This window comes from Moschus berezovskii, chromosome X (assembly GCF_049115385.1).
Source record: "Moschus berezovskii isolate FMDL1 chromosome X, NW_MosBer_1.0, whole genome shotgun sequence".
Taxonomy (NCBI): domain Eukaryota; kingdom Metazoa; phylum Chordata; class Mammalia; order Artiodactyla; family Moschidae; genus Moschus; species Moschus berezovskii.
This window is the reverse complement of record NC_142488.1, coordinates 121738743-121759014: the sequence shown is the minus strand read 5'-3', so window position 1 is coordinate 121759014 and position 20272 is coordinate 121738743. Positions and strand designations below refer to the sequence as shown.

Sequence of the window (20272 nt, the reverse complement as noted above, 5' to 3'; positions counted from 1 at the left end):
CAGGGAAGCTTGGCATGCTGCAATCCATGGGGTTGTAAAGAGTCGGACATGACTGAGTGACTGAACTGAACTGAATATAATCCAGTGGTTAAATTTTGAAAACCAGTGTTTCCCACTAATCAGATGTGTAGTTTGGGCGGATTATTTGACCTCTCTATATCTCATTTTCCTCAACAAGAAAAATGAGAAGAACAGTAACATGTATCTAATAGAGTTACTGGGAATATTCTTTTAAATGATGCATGTAATAGCTTTAAATATATTTCAAAGAACTCAATATGTGTGAACTTTCATTATGTTATGAAATAATCATTATTATAGGAAGGACCCAAAATTACATTTCTGCTGTCAGTAAAACTCTACAGAAGGAAATATCCTAAAGCAAAGTGTTCAAAAATAAATAATACACACCATTCCTCTTTCCCTGACATGGGAAGTTTCCAAGCATGTCATGAAGTCTTAGGATTTCAAGAAAGTTTGGCCGTCCCATCAGTCAAACAGAAGCATGTTCTCTTGCCCTTGGAAATCATATGTGTCCAGGTGTTTCTAGGTTTGCATTTTTGACAATCCAGGGGGAATTTCTTAGTTGAGAACACTGAGTGATCTCTCCCTTTATCCCCCTCTTTTTCCCACCTTTTAGAGGGCCTCCTCTTAAGCTTTATTCTTTCCCCATACCAATTCTTCCATTTTAGTCTCCTTCATCACACACCACACCCCTTTATTCTTTCTCACATCTTATTCCACTTCTCTGCATCACTTCTATTCTTCACCACCCCTCTTCTTCATTCTTCATCACCTTACTTTATTCCACCTCACTTCTTTATTACACTTGTCTCCATGCCCTTATTTCATGTCACCCCTTCCCCTTTATTCCCCAGCACTCTCCTTCATCACACCTCTCCCTTGTTTATAGCGCCTCCCCTCTTATTCCACCTCTCCCCCTTATTCCACCTCCCCCGGTATTCTACCTCTCCCCTGTTTATTCCACCTCTCCCTTGTTTATTCCACCTCTCCCCCTTATTCCACCTCCCCCCTTTATTTCACATCCCCCCTTTTTCCACCTCCCCTTTTATTCCACCTCCCCCACTTATTCCACTTCCCCCGTTATTCCACCTCCCCCTTTTTCCATCTCCTTTTATTCCACCTCCCCCCTTATTCCAGCTCCCCCCTTATTCCAGCTCCCCCCTTATCCCAGCTCCCCTCTTATTCCACCTCCCCCCTTTATTTCATGTCCCCCCTTTTTCCACCTCCCCTTTTATTCCACCTCCCCCACTTATTCCACTTCCCCCCTTATTCCACCTCACCCCTTATTCCACCTCTCCCTTGTTTATTGCGCCTCCCCCCTTATTCCACCTCCCCCCATTCCACCTCTCCCTGTTTATTGCACCTCGCTCCCTTTATTCAGTTTCTCTCCATCGTTTATCCCATGTCACCACTTCCTCTCCACTCCTCATCACCTGCTCTCCTTTATCCCACATCACCTTCCTGTATCCCACTTGCGTCTTTATTCCACCTCACCACTTTTATTCCACTTTACCCCCTTTATTCCCCTCTTTATTCAGTTTCTCTCCATCCTTTTATCCCTTGCCCTTTATTTATTTACCCCTGCCCTTTATTCCTCATCACCTGCTCTCTTTTATCCTACATCACCCCTCTGTACCCACCTCCCCCCTTTCTTCCACCTCACCCTTCTTCCATCTCCCCCTCTATTGCACCACGCCCCCTCTATTCCACCTCCCCCCCTCTATTCCACCTCCATCCCTTATTCCACCTCCCCCCCTCTATTTCACCTTGCCCCTTTTACTCAATTTCTCTCCATTCCTTTATCCCATGTCAACCCTCCCTTTTACTCATCACCTGCTCTCCTTCATGCCACATCAAACCCCTGTATCCCACCTCCCCTGTTTATTCCACCACTCCCCTTTATTGCACCTCACCCCCTTTATTCAATTTCTCTCGATCTCATTATCCCGTCTCACCCCCTCCCCTCTACTCCTCATCACCCATTCTTATCCCACCCCCATATGCCACCTCATCCCCCCTTTATTATACCTCAACCCCTTTATTGCATCTTCCTCTATCCCCTTATTCCACATCACCCCTTCCCCTTTATTCCACTGACTTCATCCCTTTATACCATGTCACCCCTCCCCTTTATTTCACATCACCCTCTTCTCTTTTGTTCCTCTTCCCCACCTCGCTTTCCCCTTCAGCTCCAGCCAGAGCTTCCCAACTCACCAAGAAAATTTCACAAAAGGACAAAAAACAAACCAGTAAGCCATGAATATGCTGCTGCCACAATACAGATATTTATTAAGGATGAAACGCCAGAGAAGTTTTAACTCACAAATTTTCGAGCTCTGTGGTCACTACCCATTGTGTGATCAATTTCTGTCCCTCAATACAGAACATTCTTCATTCTGTGGAACTTGGCCACTGTTAGCCCTCAGTAACAGCTATAATTTTGGATGTCATACATAACCCATATCTGTGTGTTACCAGAGCGTGTCCCACAAATTTGTACCGTCCCGCATAGAGGAACTACAGAGACGGTAATTTAGAACTGTTGTAATCAGGTGAGTTTTACTACTTGGAACTATGTGTTGATACCTAACTAGCTGTTTTGCTTACAACAGGAGGTGCCTGCCAGCTTTCTGTAAAACGGATCTAGGAAATAAAGTCAAATTTTTCCTCTAACTTTTGACTCCAGAAAAGCTCATTGGGTTTCTCAGTATTTGGGGAGTGGCTGTTTGAAGAACCACTGGCCTAAATAATTTGGAAAATTTATCCTGAGGCAGTGGAGTGACTGCAGGGACACGGCTATGAGTTGGTGTGACATGATCTAGCATTAATTGTTAGTCAGCTGTCAGGAGGCTGACCTAACATCCTAGCATGCCTCTTGAGGGCCTTTCCAATTGAGCTCTTAGGAGGAGGGTAGGAAAGTCAGGAAAAAGCATGCAATCCCCTTTAGGGGAGGGAAAGTACTTCGAGATTTGGGACCTTCTCTGGGACAAGTATTTTACCACAAATGTCACATCAATTAAAGGGACGGCTGTAGTAAGGGGAAAGCCAAGATCAGGGGTAAAAAAGAGAGGCAAGGCTCAAGCAACAGGGTGCCTGAACATGACATAGAAACATCTCTGCTTTGACCAGCAAAGAAACCAAACATCCCCAGGAAAAGGGCTGGCAGTGTGCTTGGAATTCTCACCCTGACCCGAGCATCAGGTAGAACTCCTTCTTACCCTCAGATCTTTACCTTCAAGACTCTCCTTAATGTTTCCTGTGACATCCCAGATCTACCTCCCACCCTTCCCCCCTGTCCGGCACTGTAGAGAAGGAAAAACATCTAAGGAAAGAAGTAGCCGATGCCAGTTTTGGCCTCCTTCTCCCGGGGCACATGGAGCAATGGGCGGTCTTACTCCAGAATGAGGGGGTTACCCGATCCTTCCTCATCGTCAAGGGAATGGGCAGTGCCGGAAGGCACAGCTGGCTCCTCAGAGGAACCTGGAAAATAGTAACAATGTTAACTCATGTTTCTATACTTCATACTTTGCACAGCACCCAAGAGACTAAGACCTAATTTTGATTTTCACATACAGTATGAAGCAAGAAGTTAGGGCAGAAATGATTATCCCCATTTAACATGTAAGAAAACTGAAGCTTAACAGTAGAACACATCTCTATATCTAGGCCCACTGTGGAAGCTGGCTGTGGGGGACGGAGGGTAAGAGGGCAAGGCCGTGTTAGAGAAGAGAAAAAGTCAGACAGATACCCCATGCTCAGAGCAAATGGGAAATACCTCCAGGGAAGCGGGGAAGCAGGCGGCCTCCTAACAGCCCCCACCACCCTACAGCCAGCCTGACTAATTTTACTAAGCAAATGAGTAATAAAGCCGGAGCCGGAAGCTTACAGAACTTCATGGAGAGGCGAAAGCAGGCGTTGTTCTTCAGTGACTCCAAGAAGGACTTGTAGTCCATGACTTGGCCAGGCTGAGACTGGTTCTTAAAGAAGGTGATATCTACAAGAAATGTAACATCTGCATCTTCTTGGCGGAACCAGACAGTCTTTGGATTCTGAACTTCTTTTGAGTCAACAGTATTCGTCACTGGGACTGTTTCCATATTCATGATTTCTTCAAGATTGACAGCTAGGTCTGGCTGAGGGTCTGGAATTGTACTGAGAATGGAGACATCTTCAAGTTCTGCAGTCACATTAACTTCATCTTCTTCAAAAGTACTGCCTAAGTCTTTCTGAGAAACTGGAATTTCATTGCGAATCTGAGTGTCCTTAGGCTCTGGAACCACACTGAGAACTGAGTCTTCTTCAAGATCAGGATTTTCTTCGGAGTCTTGGATTTCATGGACATTAGCGGCTTCTTCACGTCCAGAGATTTCTTCAACATCTGAGGTTTCTTCATTGTTCAGTACTTCACTTTCATCTGAGGATTCTTCCTGGCTTTGAATTTCATCAGCATCAGAGACATCTTCGGGGCTTGTTACCACATGGAGAATGGGGACCTTTTCAGGACTGGAGTATTCTTCAGAGCCTGCAATTCCATTGACTTCTGGAATTTCTTCAGTAGCTGAGGTTTCTTCATCATTTGGGACTCCATCAAAAGCTGGAACCTCTTCAAGACTGGGGTCTTCTTCAAAGTATGAAAGTCCATTGATCTCTGGGGCTTCTTCATGATTTGGGATTTCATAACCACCAGGGACTTCTTCGGGGCTTGGAACATCATGACCACCAGGGGCTTCTTCAGGGATTGGGACCACATGAATGCCAGGGGCTTCTTGAGGGATTGGGACCACATGAACACCTGGGACTTCATCATAATCAAAGTCTTCATCAGAGTCTGAAATCCCATTGATTTCTGGGGCTTCTTGGTGGTCTGGAATTTCTTCAGCATTTAAGGCTTCATCATTTGGGATTTCATCAAGGGCTAGAACATCTTCAAGATTGGGGTCTTCTCCAAAATCTGGGTCTTCATCATTATCGGAGTCACTGGCATGGTCTGGAATTTCATCAGCGTAAGGGGCTTCTTCATTGTCTGGGATTTCGTCAGGATCTGAGGCTTCTTCAATGTTCGGGACAACATCAAGATACGGAACTTCTGCAAGGTTGAGGTTTTGGTAGTCTTCAAAATCTTGTCCTTCATCAAGGTTGTGGTTTGGGTTTTCTCCAGGGTTTGGGTTTTCTCCAAGGTTTGGGATTTCTTGCACATCTGGAACTACATCAGGGTCCGGAACAAAATCAAAATATGGTATTTCTTCAAAGTCTGGAATTCCAATGAGGTCTGGAATTTCATCATCTGCATCTAGAATATCCTCAAGGAGAGGAAGACCATCAAAATTCAGGGCATCATCATCATTGTTATCATCATCGTCATCATCATCATCTTCATCAAGCTCTGGAATGCCTTCGAGATGCGGGCCTTGAATATCAAGGTCATTTGGAATCTCAAGACCTTGAAGTTCACCAAAAGCTAATCCTTGAATGAGATATTCAAATACTAGGTCTTCATTGACTGACATATCGTCCTCAGAGGACTCATCTTCTTCAAGGGGCTCGTCTTCAGCAAGGACCTGGCCTTCAGGAAGGGCCTGACCACCAAGGGACTCACCTGCAGCAAAGGCCTGACCTTCAGCAAGGGTCTGACCGCCAGCAGGGAACTGACCTTCATCAAAGGGCTTGCTTTGACCAAGGATAGCAGCCCGGGCTTCAGCAGAAGTTTCCACTGGGTCAGAAAGTAAAGCGTCCTCTTCCATTTTTATCCGTGCACTCCTGAAGGGGAATGAATTTGAAAAAGCAAGTCAGTTGATATACTTGGGTTGACTAACATAAAGGCGACCTGTGGTCAGAAGCCCCCATAGGAGATCCTTCTTCAGGCTAAACATGAACAAACCCAGAAAACACTCACTGGATCTTCCTCAAATTCCTGCGTCTGATAAAATCAAGGGCTTCAGGGCTGGATTTCCACACACGCTTAGCAACCTTCTTCTGAATATGGGGAGGCACCTGAGAGCAAAATTAGCAAGGTTAGCCGTTATTATACAACATTTAAAAAATCTATACACCTCTCTATCAGGTACCCAGAACTGAAGGCACCATGTGCAGCTAATGTAGGAAGGACTTTTAGACTGGGAGATTTGTGGCTGCCTGCTTCAGCTATCCCTCAGGGATGCATGTAGAACTCTTCCTTGTCTTGGGAACAGGAGAGAGAGAGCTGTGAAATGAGTGTGTCCAAAGCTTCCACCTACCTGGAAGAGGACATCCCAGTTATCAATCATGGCACGGACCACATTGACAGAGGCAACATAGTCATCAATCCCCAGTGTGGTTTTCCTGGACTCCCTCTTGGCAGATGCCCCCTTCTTCAGGAGAGCAGATCCAAACACCAAAGCCAAATTGGTGGACGTCATACGATTGCCTGAAACCTAGGTAAAAGGAAAGCAGGAAGTGATCAACACAGAAGCAGTAATGGAAATTACACAAATAGAAAGGTTGCTTTTGTTCTTGTTACCCTCTCCCTCTGTCTCTCTCTCATATATTCCCACACATGTCCCCTTCTGTGAACCTCACTACCCTTTCCCAGAGCTTTTTACCAACTGTCCATCAACGCCAATGGAGTCCTCGCAGTTCTCAGTGACCTTATGCAGGACCTTCAGCAGACGCTCTAGGGTGTCACTGTGGCAAGGTGGCATCAGGTAAACCAGCAATTGCAGGGCAGAAAGCTGATCCTGTGGCTTCAGCGCTAGAGGGAGGAAATCAGGGGCTGGCTTAGGGGGCGGGCCTTGGCAGCAGCCTGACACAAAGAAAGGTGTGATTCTGGTTGAAAATTGCTGAAGGTGAGGAAGGTACCTAGGCATCTTTTCTTCACTCACCCCCTGGCATTTGCACTCAGGATCCTTAGAACCCAGAAGTGTCCCCATCAAAATGAGACCCCCCCCCAAAAAAGAGGCCCCCACCTCTACAGAATCTAGGTTTTACTTTGCCCTGAGAGGGTATACACGGCCTCAAGAAGCTCTAGAGAGACTTCCAAAGAACAGACTTGTAGTGGAATCTGGAGAGGTATTTTCATCTTCTGCTATTCATTTTGCCTTAGTGCCTTGGGGTCTTGCAACCTGAGCTCTGTCTCCAGAACCCCACATCCCCTGTACTCTTTCTTTTCCCTGCCCAGCAAGGGAGAGCGGAAGGCTCACTGGCTGTCTGGAGGAAGGACATGTACAGATCATCTGGCAGCAGCGAGTCCTTCATGTCCCGGAAAAACTCCTTGAGGAGCGCGGCCACATCATGTACATTCTGAGAGTCATCCAGCACCACATCCAGACCTTGGTCAAATTCTTCACGGAGCTAGAAAAAGAGAATACTGCCAGTGAAGGCTCTGCCCATCGCAGCCTTCCTCCTGGCCACTCCTTCAATAAACTCAGCCCTCAGTAGAGGTAGTTGGCTATATGGTGTGCCTGAGGGGCTAGAAAGAAGACCATGCTCCCCTCACCAGGCATGACAGTCTCTTCAGGTCTATGGGGGAGCCCCCACCCCACCTGCTTTTTCTCACTGAAGGAACAAAAGTGTGAACATAGTTGATTTATTACCTTACGCACTCTCTTCTCAGAATATTCCAGGGTGAAAATCCCCACTGTGCTTAAGCCTGAAAGAAAAGACCAAGGGAAGCTCAGTATCTCTGCTCACCCCTCCCCCAGCACTACCCTATTCGTCCTCCACCGCATGCCAGTCCCAACTGGTGGCAGGGGAATGTTGCAAGCCCTTCCTCCCTTGACCTCTTGCCCTTCCCCATCTCTAGAATAAAGGTCTCTTTAATTGCCTTCCACCTTGATTTCACCGCCATTCTTTGCCCCTTACCATGTTTCTCTATGAAGCTGCAGCAAGCCTCAACTACATGGGGGACTTGCTTAGCAATCGGATTGAGGCTCATTTTCCTTTTGGATCCCAGAAGTCGCTGGCCAATTGGCAAGGAAATCCTGGAAAGTTGCAGGGTCTGCAGTAGCAGGGCCCCACCCTCCAGTTCAGCCAGGCTGTCCGCAGAGACTGCGCCCTGTGGAGAAACCCAGACTCTGTGAAAATGGGGGAGCCGTGGTGGGGGCGGGGTGTCACTTCGGACCTTTCTAAAGACTGCGTCACGTTCGCAACAGGAAACATGTTCTTAGACCCCTCCAACGCGTTCTGTTCAGCACCCCCTTCCCTCTGAGGACACAGGCCTTGACCCTCCAGTCCCACATCCCGGACACTTCACGAAGGGCCCCCGCCTGAAAACTGGAAGGTAGAACTCACTCTACGCCCACGGCGAGTAAACTCCCGGGGCAGGAAGGGTTCATCCCGCGGGCGACTGAAAAAGCGCCGGATGCGGCCAAACATCCTTTGCACCGCGTTTCCCCGACGACGACCGCTCGTAGCGGGACCTGCGGCTTCTTCAATCTGCATCGCGGCTCTCAGTTCAAGTTGCTTGCGGCGGGTAAGCTCGTTCACCAGCACCTCTTCCAGACGAATGCCGAAGGTCTTGAGGGATACGGCTTGGGAGCCAGGGAGAGAAGGAATGAGAAACGTCAGCGTTCCACAGCGCTTAGGTCGGGAGGAACTACAGGGGCTGTAGCCCTCCTCTAAGCAACCACCCCCACCCCGCCAGACCCGAAGCGCCCCTCCCCCGGGAGAGAGCCAAAGAGACCCTACGGTGATCAAGTTGAACGACTCAGTTCCACTCCACTATCCCGACGGGGTCCCTGCCTTAAGACCTGCCAGGGGGTAACCACCTTGAAGCAATGAGGGCAGTTTCTTCTTGGCTATCTGACTGGGGTGGATTCACCGGGGATCAGATCTGATGGGACTGCTCAGCACTCCAGCAACTAGTGCGCCATTTCCTGAAACCATACCCTTTGGGGTTTCTGGAAGCTGGAGGCGGGGGGAGGGGTAGGGGGAAGGGAGGGGACGGGGGACAGCAAATCCCCCCAGGGGCAGTGGGCACTACCCTGTCTCCAGTAGCCAGGCTCTGTAGCCAGGCTCTCCAATGCAGGAGGGGTGCAGCATTCTGTTTCTTTCCTAAGGAAAGTACAGTAAGAGAGACCCTCACCCCTCTCTTGTCCTCTCAGAATCAGAAACCACTTCTCCAAGGTGTTTGTACGGTCAGTAGGTAGAGCTATGGGAAGAGAAAAAAACGAAAATACACGCAGTCTCATACAAAAAAGGATTTGATAAGTGACTAAAACATCGCAGTGCACTGATCCACGGGGACTGAGCGGGGAGGGAGGGGCAAACAGCTTTGTCTTGCCCTCCCGAAGTGTTTTGCTTTCACTCAGCCTCAGTTTCCCCATTTGAAAACGGGACCAATTCTGTTTACCTCCCGAGACTCCAAGGATGTCAGCACACCAGATCCTGTACGGCGCCGCGTGCGCAGCGCGCATCCCGTTACGCACCAGCAGTAGCTCAACACGACGCTACAACCAGAGATTCCAGGGCTGCGCGGTCGCGGGACAGCGCAACAGGCGAGGGGAGGGGCTCCGCCTGCGGCGCCCGGGCGAGCAGGGGTCGCTAAGTTACTGCGGGCGCGTTCCCGGGAGGCCAGCGGCTCCCAGCGCTGCTGCGGCGGGAGAAGCGGCAACACCCGCCGGCCCCTCACTGCGACCCCCCGCAGCGGCGGCTGCCCGCGGGGTCTCATCGCCCTTTGCTGCGCTCCTATTTTCGGCTGCTCCCGCCGCGCGCGCTCCTGGCGAGCCCACTGCCCCCTGCACTTTTCATTTCTGTGGCGGCGCCCCTTGGGCTCGCGCGACCCCCCCCTCGCACGTCTCCTCAGCCGCCCCATCTGCGCCGGGGGTCTCCCAGGTGCTCTTCGACCCCCGTCCCGCGCTCGGTTCCGCTCGATCCCCGGCAGCCAGCCGAGGTGGGCGGCGCTCCCAGCGCACCTCCCGCCGCCGCTCCCCGCACCCGCATCCGCCCTCCCGCTACTCGCCGCCGGGATTGGCGCGTCTCTCTAGGTCTCGCTATCCCCCTCCAACTCTGGGTCTCTCAACCGCGCTGTCTCTTTCTGTCCCAGTCCTCTCGGAGTGTCTCTCTGCGCCTCCATCTCGTCCCAACTCGTTCTGGCACCGCACTTGGTCCGTCTGTCTCTTCACCTGTCCTCTGTCCACCTGTCTGTCTCTGATAGCTGCCTCACTGCCCCCCAAGCCCCCAAGCTTCGACCCAACTCAACTCATCCTTACCTCTTCCCAGTTGACCAAACACCCCTCAAGTCCCACTCCCTCGGTTATCCAGGAGCCGGGAGAACCGGCCAGGTCCGAGACCAGAGGAGAGTCCCTCCCACCCCTCGATCCCAAACCCCCAATTCATTCCGCCCGGCCCGGAGGGTCCACTCGGCCCGAAGGCGAGGATGCCACATACCGGGGTACTGCTCACCTCTTTCAGGTTTGAATTCAGAGAGGAACTGCCTGGCCACGAGTTCGTGGTAAGCAGCCTCTTGCAGCTTCAGACGCTCCAGCTCGGAGAGGCTATGTATTGAGATCATCTTGGCCCTGCGGTTCGGGTTGTGTCCTGGGGCTCCTCCCAAGACGTTCACTAAAAAAATCAAGGCAGACAACATCAGCAAAGGGGGCATGATTCTGGGGTACCGCGTCCTTGCTGTCTTCGGAAAAGGAATGCAGCCACCCATTCTGCAATCATCGGATGATTATGAGGACTGCATCATCCAATTTTCTCTGGACCTGGTGGAGAGAACTCTGGGGGGGGGGTGATAAAGAGGGAGGGAAAACTGGGAGGCGGCTTAACCCTCAAGCAGAGCTGCCTCTGGCTGCTTATTAAAAAAAAAAAAAAAAACTCCAACTTAAAAAAAAAAAAAAACCAGCCCTGAACCGACAGTCCAGAAAAGATAAAACCTAATTGAGCAAAAAAGAAGAAAAAAAGATTAAAAAAAACCCCAACCACCAACCTTACTTAAAATTTTTCAGTAAAAATTAAGATAATAAGGTAATATTCTTCCATTAATTATTTAGAACACTGATGAAGTTTATTTTTATTTTTTAATGATAATGCTTGATGCTGTTCAGTTTGGGTGAAATGGGCACATTCATCTAGGTTAGAAGCCCTGTAAATTTTGTACAGCTCTTCCAAAAAGCAAACTGGACACATGAATCTGAAGCCAAAAGTCATCCCCAGGCCCTTTGACCCAGTGATTTCCCTTCTAGGAATCTATCTTAATGAAATCTTCCTATAGAAAGGAAAAACCATGTGTACATGAACCATAACAGTAAAAAAAAAAAAAAACTAGCCCAACAATAAGACTAGTTATATACATTACGGAATAGCCATTGTATGGAAAATTATGCAGTCATTAAAGTGATGTTTACAAGGAACTTTTAAACAACAAATATAAAATACAGAATTGTATCAATTATGATTACAACTATGTGAAGGAAAACATGCATAAAAATAGAAGACTGAAATGCACCCAATTACTGATGGCACCTGTATTAAGTGGTGGGATTCTGTTGCCTTTTGCCTTTTGTCTATTTACCAAAAATTGTGCAACCTGATTATGTTATTTTTTCCTGAAAAAAAAAAGTTTGTACCAAAACAGACATCATTTCCAGTCCTTTTCTAATGAGATTTTCTATAAAGGATTGGTATAGTGAAGTTTCTTTGTGTGTTGGCAAACCTGTTTTAGATGCCCCTTCTCCATGGTGCCCACTATCTCATACTGCTCCCAGAATGCACAGGACCCCCCCAGTGGGGATCTCCCTGAACCCCATACAGCATCCTAACTGCACATCTTCACCTCTATTAATTTGTTTTTTCATGCATGCATTTAAAAGAAAAGAAAGCTTTGTTAATTACCCACTTTGTGCCAGGCACTAAAGATTCAAATATGAGCAAAATAATAATACTCTTTTCATAAAGGGAACAATGCAGTGAAGGAAATACACAGGTTAGCAACAATTTACAAAACCTTGTGATAAGTCAATCGCCCAAGATATAAACAAACTACTGTGAGAACAGAAAGGAGGAATCCTCTAAGTCTGCCTGGAGATAAGGAGGGGGGAGCATCCAGAAAGAGAGAACAGCTTGTGCAAAGGCAAGGACATGGGAGAGAGGTTGTTATATTCTTAAAGCTGTATAAAGGGGATGGACGGAGATAAATCTGGGTAGGCAGGAATGAGATCATGAATGACCCTATATGCCATGTTAAGGAGCTGGACTTTCTCTTGAAGGCAATAGAGAACTACTGCAGGTTTTTAAGTGGGAAGTGACAGAGAGCTGCAGCTTGGAAAAATCACAGAACAGTGAAAAGCCTGGTTTGGGTAGAAAGCCTGAGGTAGATAGATGAGCCAAGAGGCAAGAGATGCTGACAGAAGTCAGTGTCATTGGGGCTGGATTTTATGGGTAGAATTGACAGGACTTAGAGAAATCTTTTATTGTAATAGGAAGGATAGCTCTGAAGTTTATGGTCTGGGTGAGCCTGTGATGCTTATTCCCAACAGAGAAGATAATTTGGGACATGGGGAACTAAACCTTTTGAAAAGATGGGAAGTGATCACATGCAACTTTTCTGAGCTCCCCTTGCCCATGGAGTTTCATGATAATATTCTATAAATTATTGGGAGGGGGGAGTGCTTTAAACTCCAAAGATCAGGTAATGTAGCATTGACAGAGAAAGGATAGGTAGAAGTTTATCATCCAATAATCTATATTAAAAAGCTCTATCCAAAAACAAACAAAAAAAAATCCCTCACTTCTTTTGTTTCCAAAATTCTCTTTTGCCCACTTTCCTTAATGGCCAGAGTCACACATGTCAGAAATAAACACTTGCCTCATAATTAAGTTCAGTATCAGATAGGATGAGGAGTATTATTTATGCCTTTTGAACTGAGCTATAAGGCAAAATCTTAACATACATCTTTATAAAAGTTCCTTCAACTGTAAAGCAATATCTCTTGGCCCCAAAGTGAACACCTAAGCCCAGCCACCAAACTGCATCCACAAAATGACCATCTTAACCAAAGGCACATGCAGAGAACCTAACCACAGTACCCAATTAAGAGCCAGTAATTCCTGATTCACAAAGACAGGTCCAAAATCAATTAGCCAAAGGTCTCATTCTGACATATACAACCTAGCTCTGGTTTAATTTTTTTACATAACTCCTTTTTTTCCCTTACCCAATTCAAACATTTTGGTACCTGTTTTGGAGTTGCAGCTATTTCTTCTTGCCAAGGATTACAAGATCTGGTCATCCAAAAAGTATAGCTGGTTCTTTCACCCAAAAATCAAGATGAAAATCAATCCTTCGTCTTCTCCCCAAATAAGATGAGAACCAATAAGAGAACCTCAAAACAGTGTCAGCTGAGAGAGAGAGAGAGTGAGAGAGAGAGAAGCCTTTGAGAGATGAGTCAGCCTAGATGCTTACAATTCCAAAGAAAATCAAAGGCCTTAGAATAAACCGTTTGTCATTGCCTCCTGCTCAAAAGCAAAGATACAGGGTTAAACTTAAGAGTAAGCTTGTGCTGCAATTCTGCCAGCAAAATTGACACTCTCTTGTATGCCTTCAGCCCTCACAGGGCACAAGTAGATATCAGACAGAAGAATTAAGAAGGTCAGTGTGCCCAAACAAGAAGCAGATGGGCAGGTTGGGAAGGAGGGACCAGTAACTAGGCTTCAACACTATGAGAGGCACATAACAGATTCTTGAGATTTGAATATCTGTCCTAGGGCATGACTTTCCAAGATGATCACAAAAGGAGGCTCCTCACAGAGAGCCAGGTGCCAAGAGACCTCTCTTGCTCCAAAGTGTCTTCCCCTTCTCATTCAGCATGCTCTGACACTGGCCAGAAGTGACCATAACATCAAAAAGGAAGAAGAAGATGAAAGCAAGCCCTCTCAATTTCAGCCTAGAATTCAACACATTTGCAAAAACAATAGCATTAGAAAAATATTTGTAAAGGCCCCTGGGGTCAGAGTTAAATAGAACTGAGTTCAAAGCCAGGCTTTATAACTTCTTAGCTGGGTGACCTTAGGAAAGTTTGTTGAATTCTCTGAACCTCAGTGGCTTCCTCTATAAAGTGGGGAAATGGTGCAGTATCCATTTCAGCAATTGTATAAGAATTGAATAATATATATGTGATATTTAGCATTGGTTTTTAATAAACACATTGATATTCAAGGTTCTTTATTGAGGGCCTGACTTCACCAGAAAGTATGAAGTTTCAAAAGTAATTGCATAAAATTAGAATGTGTATCAATGCATCCATCCAACTTAGTTCAATCTGAAATTAAAACAGGCAAAAAAGATCTTGGGAGATTGTTTCAAATAGATCTTTCTTCTTCAATCTCCAATGACATCAGGGTCAAGTATTTAAAAAATTATAAAATTTATAAAAACTAATTGCATAGGTCAAATTTTCAAATGCTACTATTCAGATTAGTAAAATGCTTGTAAGTCTCAGAATTTATCTATCTTTTAAACCATCTAATTTCACACTGTCACTAGTAAAAGAACATATAATTTCATTTCTATCAGTAAAGGGGCTAGGATATTAACAGATACCGAGAGACAGAATTTAAACAAAGAGCAGAGGTACAACCCAATCAACTCTCCAGTAATATGAAGAGAGGAAACACACGAGTGGCATCAAGCTTGTTCCTCACATCCTCCTGAAATGCACGGCACAGATGGAGAAACAAATTAACGTCAGAAAGGTCATCCCGCTTCGACATTGTGAGGACAGAAATGTTTCAGCTAAGCATAAATCCACAGCCTTCACAATTTGGAGGACTAATTTACTCCATTGTCCCCATCAAATAGTTAGGGGTGGTACAGTGCTCACTAGTAAACACCTCAGGAAAAAAAAAAAGACTGAACTGATGCTGTTGTTAGAATTCTAATAAATAAGGCACCATCAGAATTTTGCTTCTAGCCACTAAGAGATTTTTGGAGTTTGAGAAACTGATAGTAAGCAAGGCTGAGTACCCAGAAGATATTGCATCTACGGTATTCAAATATCTACAGGCAGTAACAATTAATAAAGACATCCCTGTTAATATATCACAACATGGGAGAAAGATACAGGTCTCTAAATGAAAACATTCGGGCACCAATTTGGTCTGCTGGCACATTACCTCATTCGTCTCTGAGCATTAATGAGTTAGCCTTTAAGTTGTTATTCCATAACCTCCATTTCAGCAAAGGCTGCAGTCGTGATGAACAAAATGGCTCATTTTACCCTATGCAGTGTAATGCCCCAAGATAATTAACTTGGGGGCAGCATTCAATACGTGAGTCAGCCCATCACTCCAGAGCAGACACTCATAAACTGAAGGTAGTACTGTTAAAATACATTCAGAAAAGCTCTGGCATCAAAAAATGTTTCCAGAACTTATTAGAATATTAGAATGGATCAGAGGTAGAAGGGACCCTAGCCATCACCTAGTCCAAAGCTTCCAAACTACAGTTCAAAAACCTGAGGGTCAGAGACAGGAGTTTGCCCAAGGCCACACAGCAATCTGACACAAAATCTAGGCAAGAACCCAGTTCTTCTCAGACCTAGGGCTCTTTCCACTGTCTCATCCACCTTTTTTCTTAATAGCTACAAAATAATTAGCTAAATAATGAAATCAAAAGAATGGATACATAATCAAAGCCTGATTCGATAAAATAAGGGAGGTCATATATCCAAAGGCAGACAGGCACCACAAATTACAACCTCTTTGTAAAATGAGGACAGCTGTCATTGTATAGAATATGGGATGCCCTTTTAAAATTTTATTGACTAAAGAACTCAAGCTCAGGATGGTGAAAGGCAATCTTCATGCTATAAACATCCCAAACAACAGTGTAGATGAGGTGATGTGACATCAAATACATGACATAGTTGTATTAGATCCAGATATTCTCAGTGTTATCTGCAGTATGTGTCAGAGTGCATGATACTGCTGTATCACAAGCGGTGTCACCCTTTATGTTTTTCGCCTTTTGGTTGCTGCTTCCATTATGTTGTGGTAGAAAAAGTAAAAAAGAAAATATGATGTTCCATCAACAGGAGATAATTTTTTCTAATGTCTATTTTTTTGTGTGCTTTCAACGTTCTCAAAAGCTGTCCATGTGTCTGTTATTTTCAGACCCTAGCACACAGTAGGTGTTCATTGTGTTTGTTGGGTGAATCACAGGATTATAAATTCTGACAGTTTTGAGAGAACATAAAGGTCTTGTAATTAAAACTGCTATTCGTGACTCATGGATAAATGAATCATGCCATTTTATTCTCACAACAACCCCTGGGAAGGAGGCAGGTTTGGTATTACGCTTCCCATTTTACAGATAATAACAAACTAGGACTTCGGAGAGGTTGTAACTTACCTGAATTTGTACTCACATACCATGGAGGGATGTGATCTGGGAACTAGCCTATCCCCAGACCTGGTCTTGCCCTCCCCACCAAAACACAGCATTTCTTGGTTTGCATCACCACCATTTGCTGCCTGGAACTGGAATGACCTGAGTCAAGAAGATTTCCTTTCCTAAAGAGATGGCTAGATTTTGAGGTCTTTCTTTATACACACTATTCTTGGGAAATGGGAATGAAAGGAGGTGATTGATAGACAGGATAAATAGAGAGAGATAAAAGATGATAGAGATATATGGTTTTGAAAAACACTATTATGAAAGATAGAGAAAAAGAATGAACAGAGAGAAAGGCACCCAAAGTGCTCTGTATTCCACCCATCACATCTCTTGCCTCAGCCCACTCCCCAAACTGACAGCATGGAACCCTGAAAAAGTCCTGAGGTATGGGCTAGAACTCGGGCTCAAATTCCAGTCTTACCACATGTAAGTTTGCACACTCACCAACCAAGTGACCCGGAGCTAATTTTCAAACTTTTATGAGCCTCAGTTCCATCACCTTACAAAATAAAAATCATGGTACCTGTTAAGTGTGCCTGTGGTAAAGATTAAACAAAAGACAGGATGAAATGAAAGAATCCTCCAAAGGGTCAGTGCTGGACCAAGCTAGGGAACGGCACCCTCCACAAATAACTGTGAATCAAATTTGAAAGGAAGACTGAACAGAAGTGCTGCTATATGGGATGAAGCAGACAGTGTCCCCACTGAAGAATGCTCTTGCACCATCCATTGAGGGGTGAAAGTGGGTACCATACCCTGTCAGCAGATAGGTCACTTTCACAGGGGATGAGTTCAACTGTTTCTTCACTGGGTCTTGCATGATCAGAAAAGTAAGGTAGCTAACTGTGGGGATTGGGGATCAGTCTAGGCTCTGAAACAGAAAAAAAGTTAACTGTCTCACAGAAGGGATTCAGTCCTTTTGTTCCCTCAGTACAGTGTGTAAGCCATCCATGCTAGAGATGGTGGAGGAAAGTGGGGAGCCATCTGGACTGGAAAGTCTCAGTTCCTGCTTTTGGGATCTTACAGCCTAGCTGCAGGTCACATACACATCAAGAGTCTGAAGGACTATCAAGCAAAGTCCATGGGCCTAACATCATCCTTCCCTGCCCTATTGAAGTACATTTCCTCCCCTTTATTCCTTTAAGGAGTATTAGGAATTGACCATTTCTTCAGGTCCACCAGCAGTGGCCAGACTCTTTCAGCTGTAGGTTGTTAACATGCATTCAGTAAATTCTGATTCATTTTTCCCATCTTCTCAACTCCCCTGGCCCCAAGCCCCCTTCTTTAAGACATATTCCCTTTCAGACACACACATTCCCTCTCACAAACATCCATACATACACACACATCTTCATGTATTCTCACATACGCATCTACACACACACACACACACACACACACACACACACACACACACAGGATAGACTTCCCCAGTGTATTTGCTACAACTGAAGGAAGGAGGGAAATGAGATTCTGAATTGAAGAGAGAACCATCCAACATTTGCCCCTCTAGACCACAGCTGGGGCTCCCACCAGTGGACATAAGAGAGTAAAGAACATGGGGACAATTCCTCAAACCATCTGGACAGAGAGAGCTGTCAAGGAAAACTTATAATAAAGTTGCTCTCCAAATACGTGCTGAGAACTCTCTCTTCCACCTTTGTTCCCCACCCCCACCTGCTTCCCTCCTTCTTTGTGTCTCCCCCAAGAAGCATTCAATTTTCTGCAGCTGTCTTTTTCAAAATCCTGAGTGGCTGTCATAGGGAATTGGGGCTGTGGGAGATGTTTTTCTGATAGTTTTCATGATAGGAATGGTATTTTTAAACTACACTTAAATAATCGTATTTTTAAAAATATCAATGTCTAACTACCTGTATCTATTCTCCTTCAAAAATTAGACCACTGTCTTGGCCTATGATGCAGTGAGAAAAACCCTTAGTCAGGCGGTCTGCCTAGTTACCAAAGCAGCTGAGTGGCCTTGGGCAAGTCTGTGAGCATCCCCAAGCCCCAAACACAAGCAGTGCCATTTATTTATTATTATCTGGCTTATCAGAGAACACGGTGGATACACAGTACTCACGTCTGCCGTGTCCTTGATTCTTCTACAGGACTCAGCCGCCTCCAGGACAGACAGTCACGCTGACGCTGTCCACAGCTGGAGAAAGAACCCCTGCCCCTCTGCAGGTTTCTTTGCACCAGAGTAGGGAGGGGATAGAAGCGGGTCTCCCTTTCCCTCCCTAATGGAGTCGCAGTCCTGTAATCAGCCCCGGACCCAGAGCTAGGTGACCGCGCATGGGGGGTGGGGTGGGGTGGAGACCGGGTGACGGGGAGAGGGACAGGAACCGGCCGGCCATAACTTCGCGCCCTCCCCTCGAAGGAATGTCCCGGGCTACAGGTTGTCGCTGCAGCGCGCGGTCAGGCGGGATTGCGCCCCGCGCGTCTAGCCCCTAAGTGGCTCTAGAGCGCGCAGAATCTGCAAAGTTAAACAAAGCCCCGCCGCGCGCAAAATCACTCTTGCTGCTTGCCGCTGCCGAGAATTTGAAAAACGCAATCTTCCTTGCGTGCTCCACTTTCGAGCCACTGAACGCGAAACGCTGGGCACCTTGTTCAGCACCCTCAGGCTTCCTCTCCCTCCCGCACGTCCCGCGCTCCGCTTGGAGTGTCCTCACCTCCCACTCAGCCCCTCATGTGGGCTGCACTCAGGCCCCTGGAGCCCTGCCCCTGCACTACCTCTTGGTGACTCTCCTGGTCCGGCCACGGAATAAATGACTGCGTGACCCGCTGGTCAGTCCTGCGGCGCGACTACGGCCCGTCCTGGGACAAGCTGCAGGCTCGGCGAGAGCTCAGCTCTACGGCTCAGATACCCCGCACGCTCTGAAGCTCCCGCGGCGGGGCAGGGGCTGATTCACAGCAATTTTCTACGCAGCAGCCAACTCAGTGCCTTACGCAGACCTGTTTGCTAAATTCTCTGGGCTACTCCCACTCTTTCTCACCATACCCCTCAATCATCTCTCACTTTATTCAAAGCTGATTTCCCTGTCAAGATTCAGCCTAAGAGTCCCTTCCTCTGAGGGCTCCTTTTTTCTTCCCCTGGCCGTGGCACACTATCCCACATTATAGGGGACATTGAGGCAGAAGTGGAGGTTCAGACGGCTAAGAAACTTACCAAAGGTCATTGAGCTAATTAGTGGCCCAGCTAAGAGGAAGGCCCAGAATTCCTGGAACTCAGCTCAGAACACGTGTTATTACCCCGATCACTTCCACTTCCCCTCTGCCCTGATTTCTATGGCATTGAAGGGCAGGTGGTATCCCTTTGGACACAAGGACTGCACAAGGAACAACCCCCAGAGCCTCTTTGCCTCACTCTTCTGATTCCTTGTTTGCCATCTCGTCCAAAGTCTTTGCTCTTCCAAACTCTGAGACAAAAAAGATCATTTTGTTCAGAGTTCAATAAACAGCAAGAAAAATAAATAAATGAATAACAGCAAGAGCAAGCAGAATTCTTCCGCCCATCTGGATGAGAATGGTTTCCGTAATCCCCATCTCAACACACAGAGGCTTCGTCTTTCTATCTTCTTGGCATCTGGAGCAGTCAGAAGGCCATTCACACCTGCCCAAACCATCTTACCTTCTAATATTACTTCCAAAAATGCTTTGTTCTAATCTGCAGTCCAATAAACATATATTCAAATCACTATTCAGCCAAGCAAAAATGTATTATTCACAAGCACTAAATGGTCTCATCTGACGCAACAAGGGCAATATGAGGTTATAAAGGCAAGATCTCAAGTGGGGAGAATTTCAAATACACGATTGCACCCCCTCCCAATTGAATTTTCTCCTCTCCTGGATGAAGCAAATGGATAGAGGGTGTTG

General features: G+C 46.3%; 1 protein-coding gene across 1 annotated transcript in view; it reads right to left on the bottom strand.

Moving 5' to 3' along the window:
- Positions 1-2308: 2308 nt before the first annotated feature.
- ARHGAP36 (Rho GTPase activating protein 36) overlaps positions 2309-20272 on the bottom strand; it is a 31420-nt gene continuing 13456 nt past the window's right edge. The window contains exons 2-12 of the mRNA XM_055438481.2: positions 10402-10560; positions 9083-9148; positions 8290-8528; positions 7861-8053; positions 7593-7648; positions 7200-7350; positions 6603-6751; positions 6258-6434; positions 5918-6015; positions 3911-5781; positions 2309-3504 (exon numbers count right to left, since the gene is read on the bottom strand). Of these exons, the coding sequence (XP_055294456.2) occupies positions 3416-3504; positions 3911-5781; positions 5918-6015; positions 6258-6434; positions 6603-6751; positions 7200-7350; positions 7593-7648; positions 7861-8053; positions 8290-8528; positions 9083-9148; positions 10402-10560 (3248 nt within the window). The 3' untranslated portion in view covers positions 2309-3415. The remainder of the gene's footprint in view (positions 3505-3910; positions 5782-5917; positions 6016-6257; positions 6435-6602; positions 6752-7199; positions 7351-7592; positions 7649-7860; positions 8054-8289; positions 8529-9082; positions 9149-10401; positions 10561-20272) is intronic.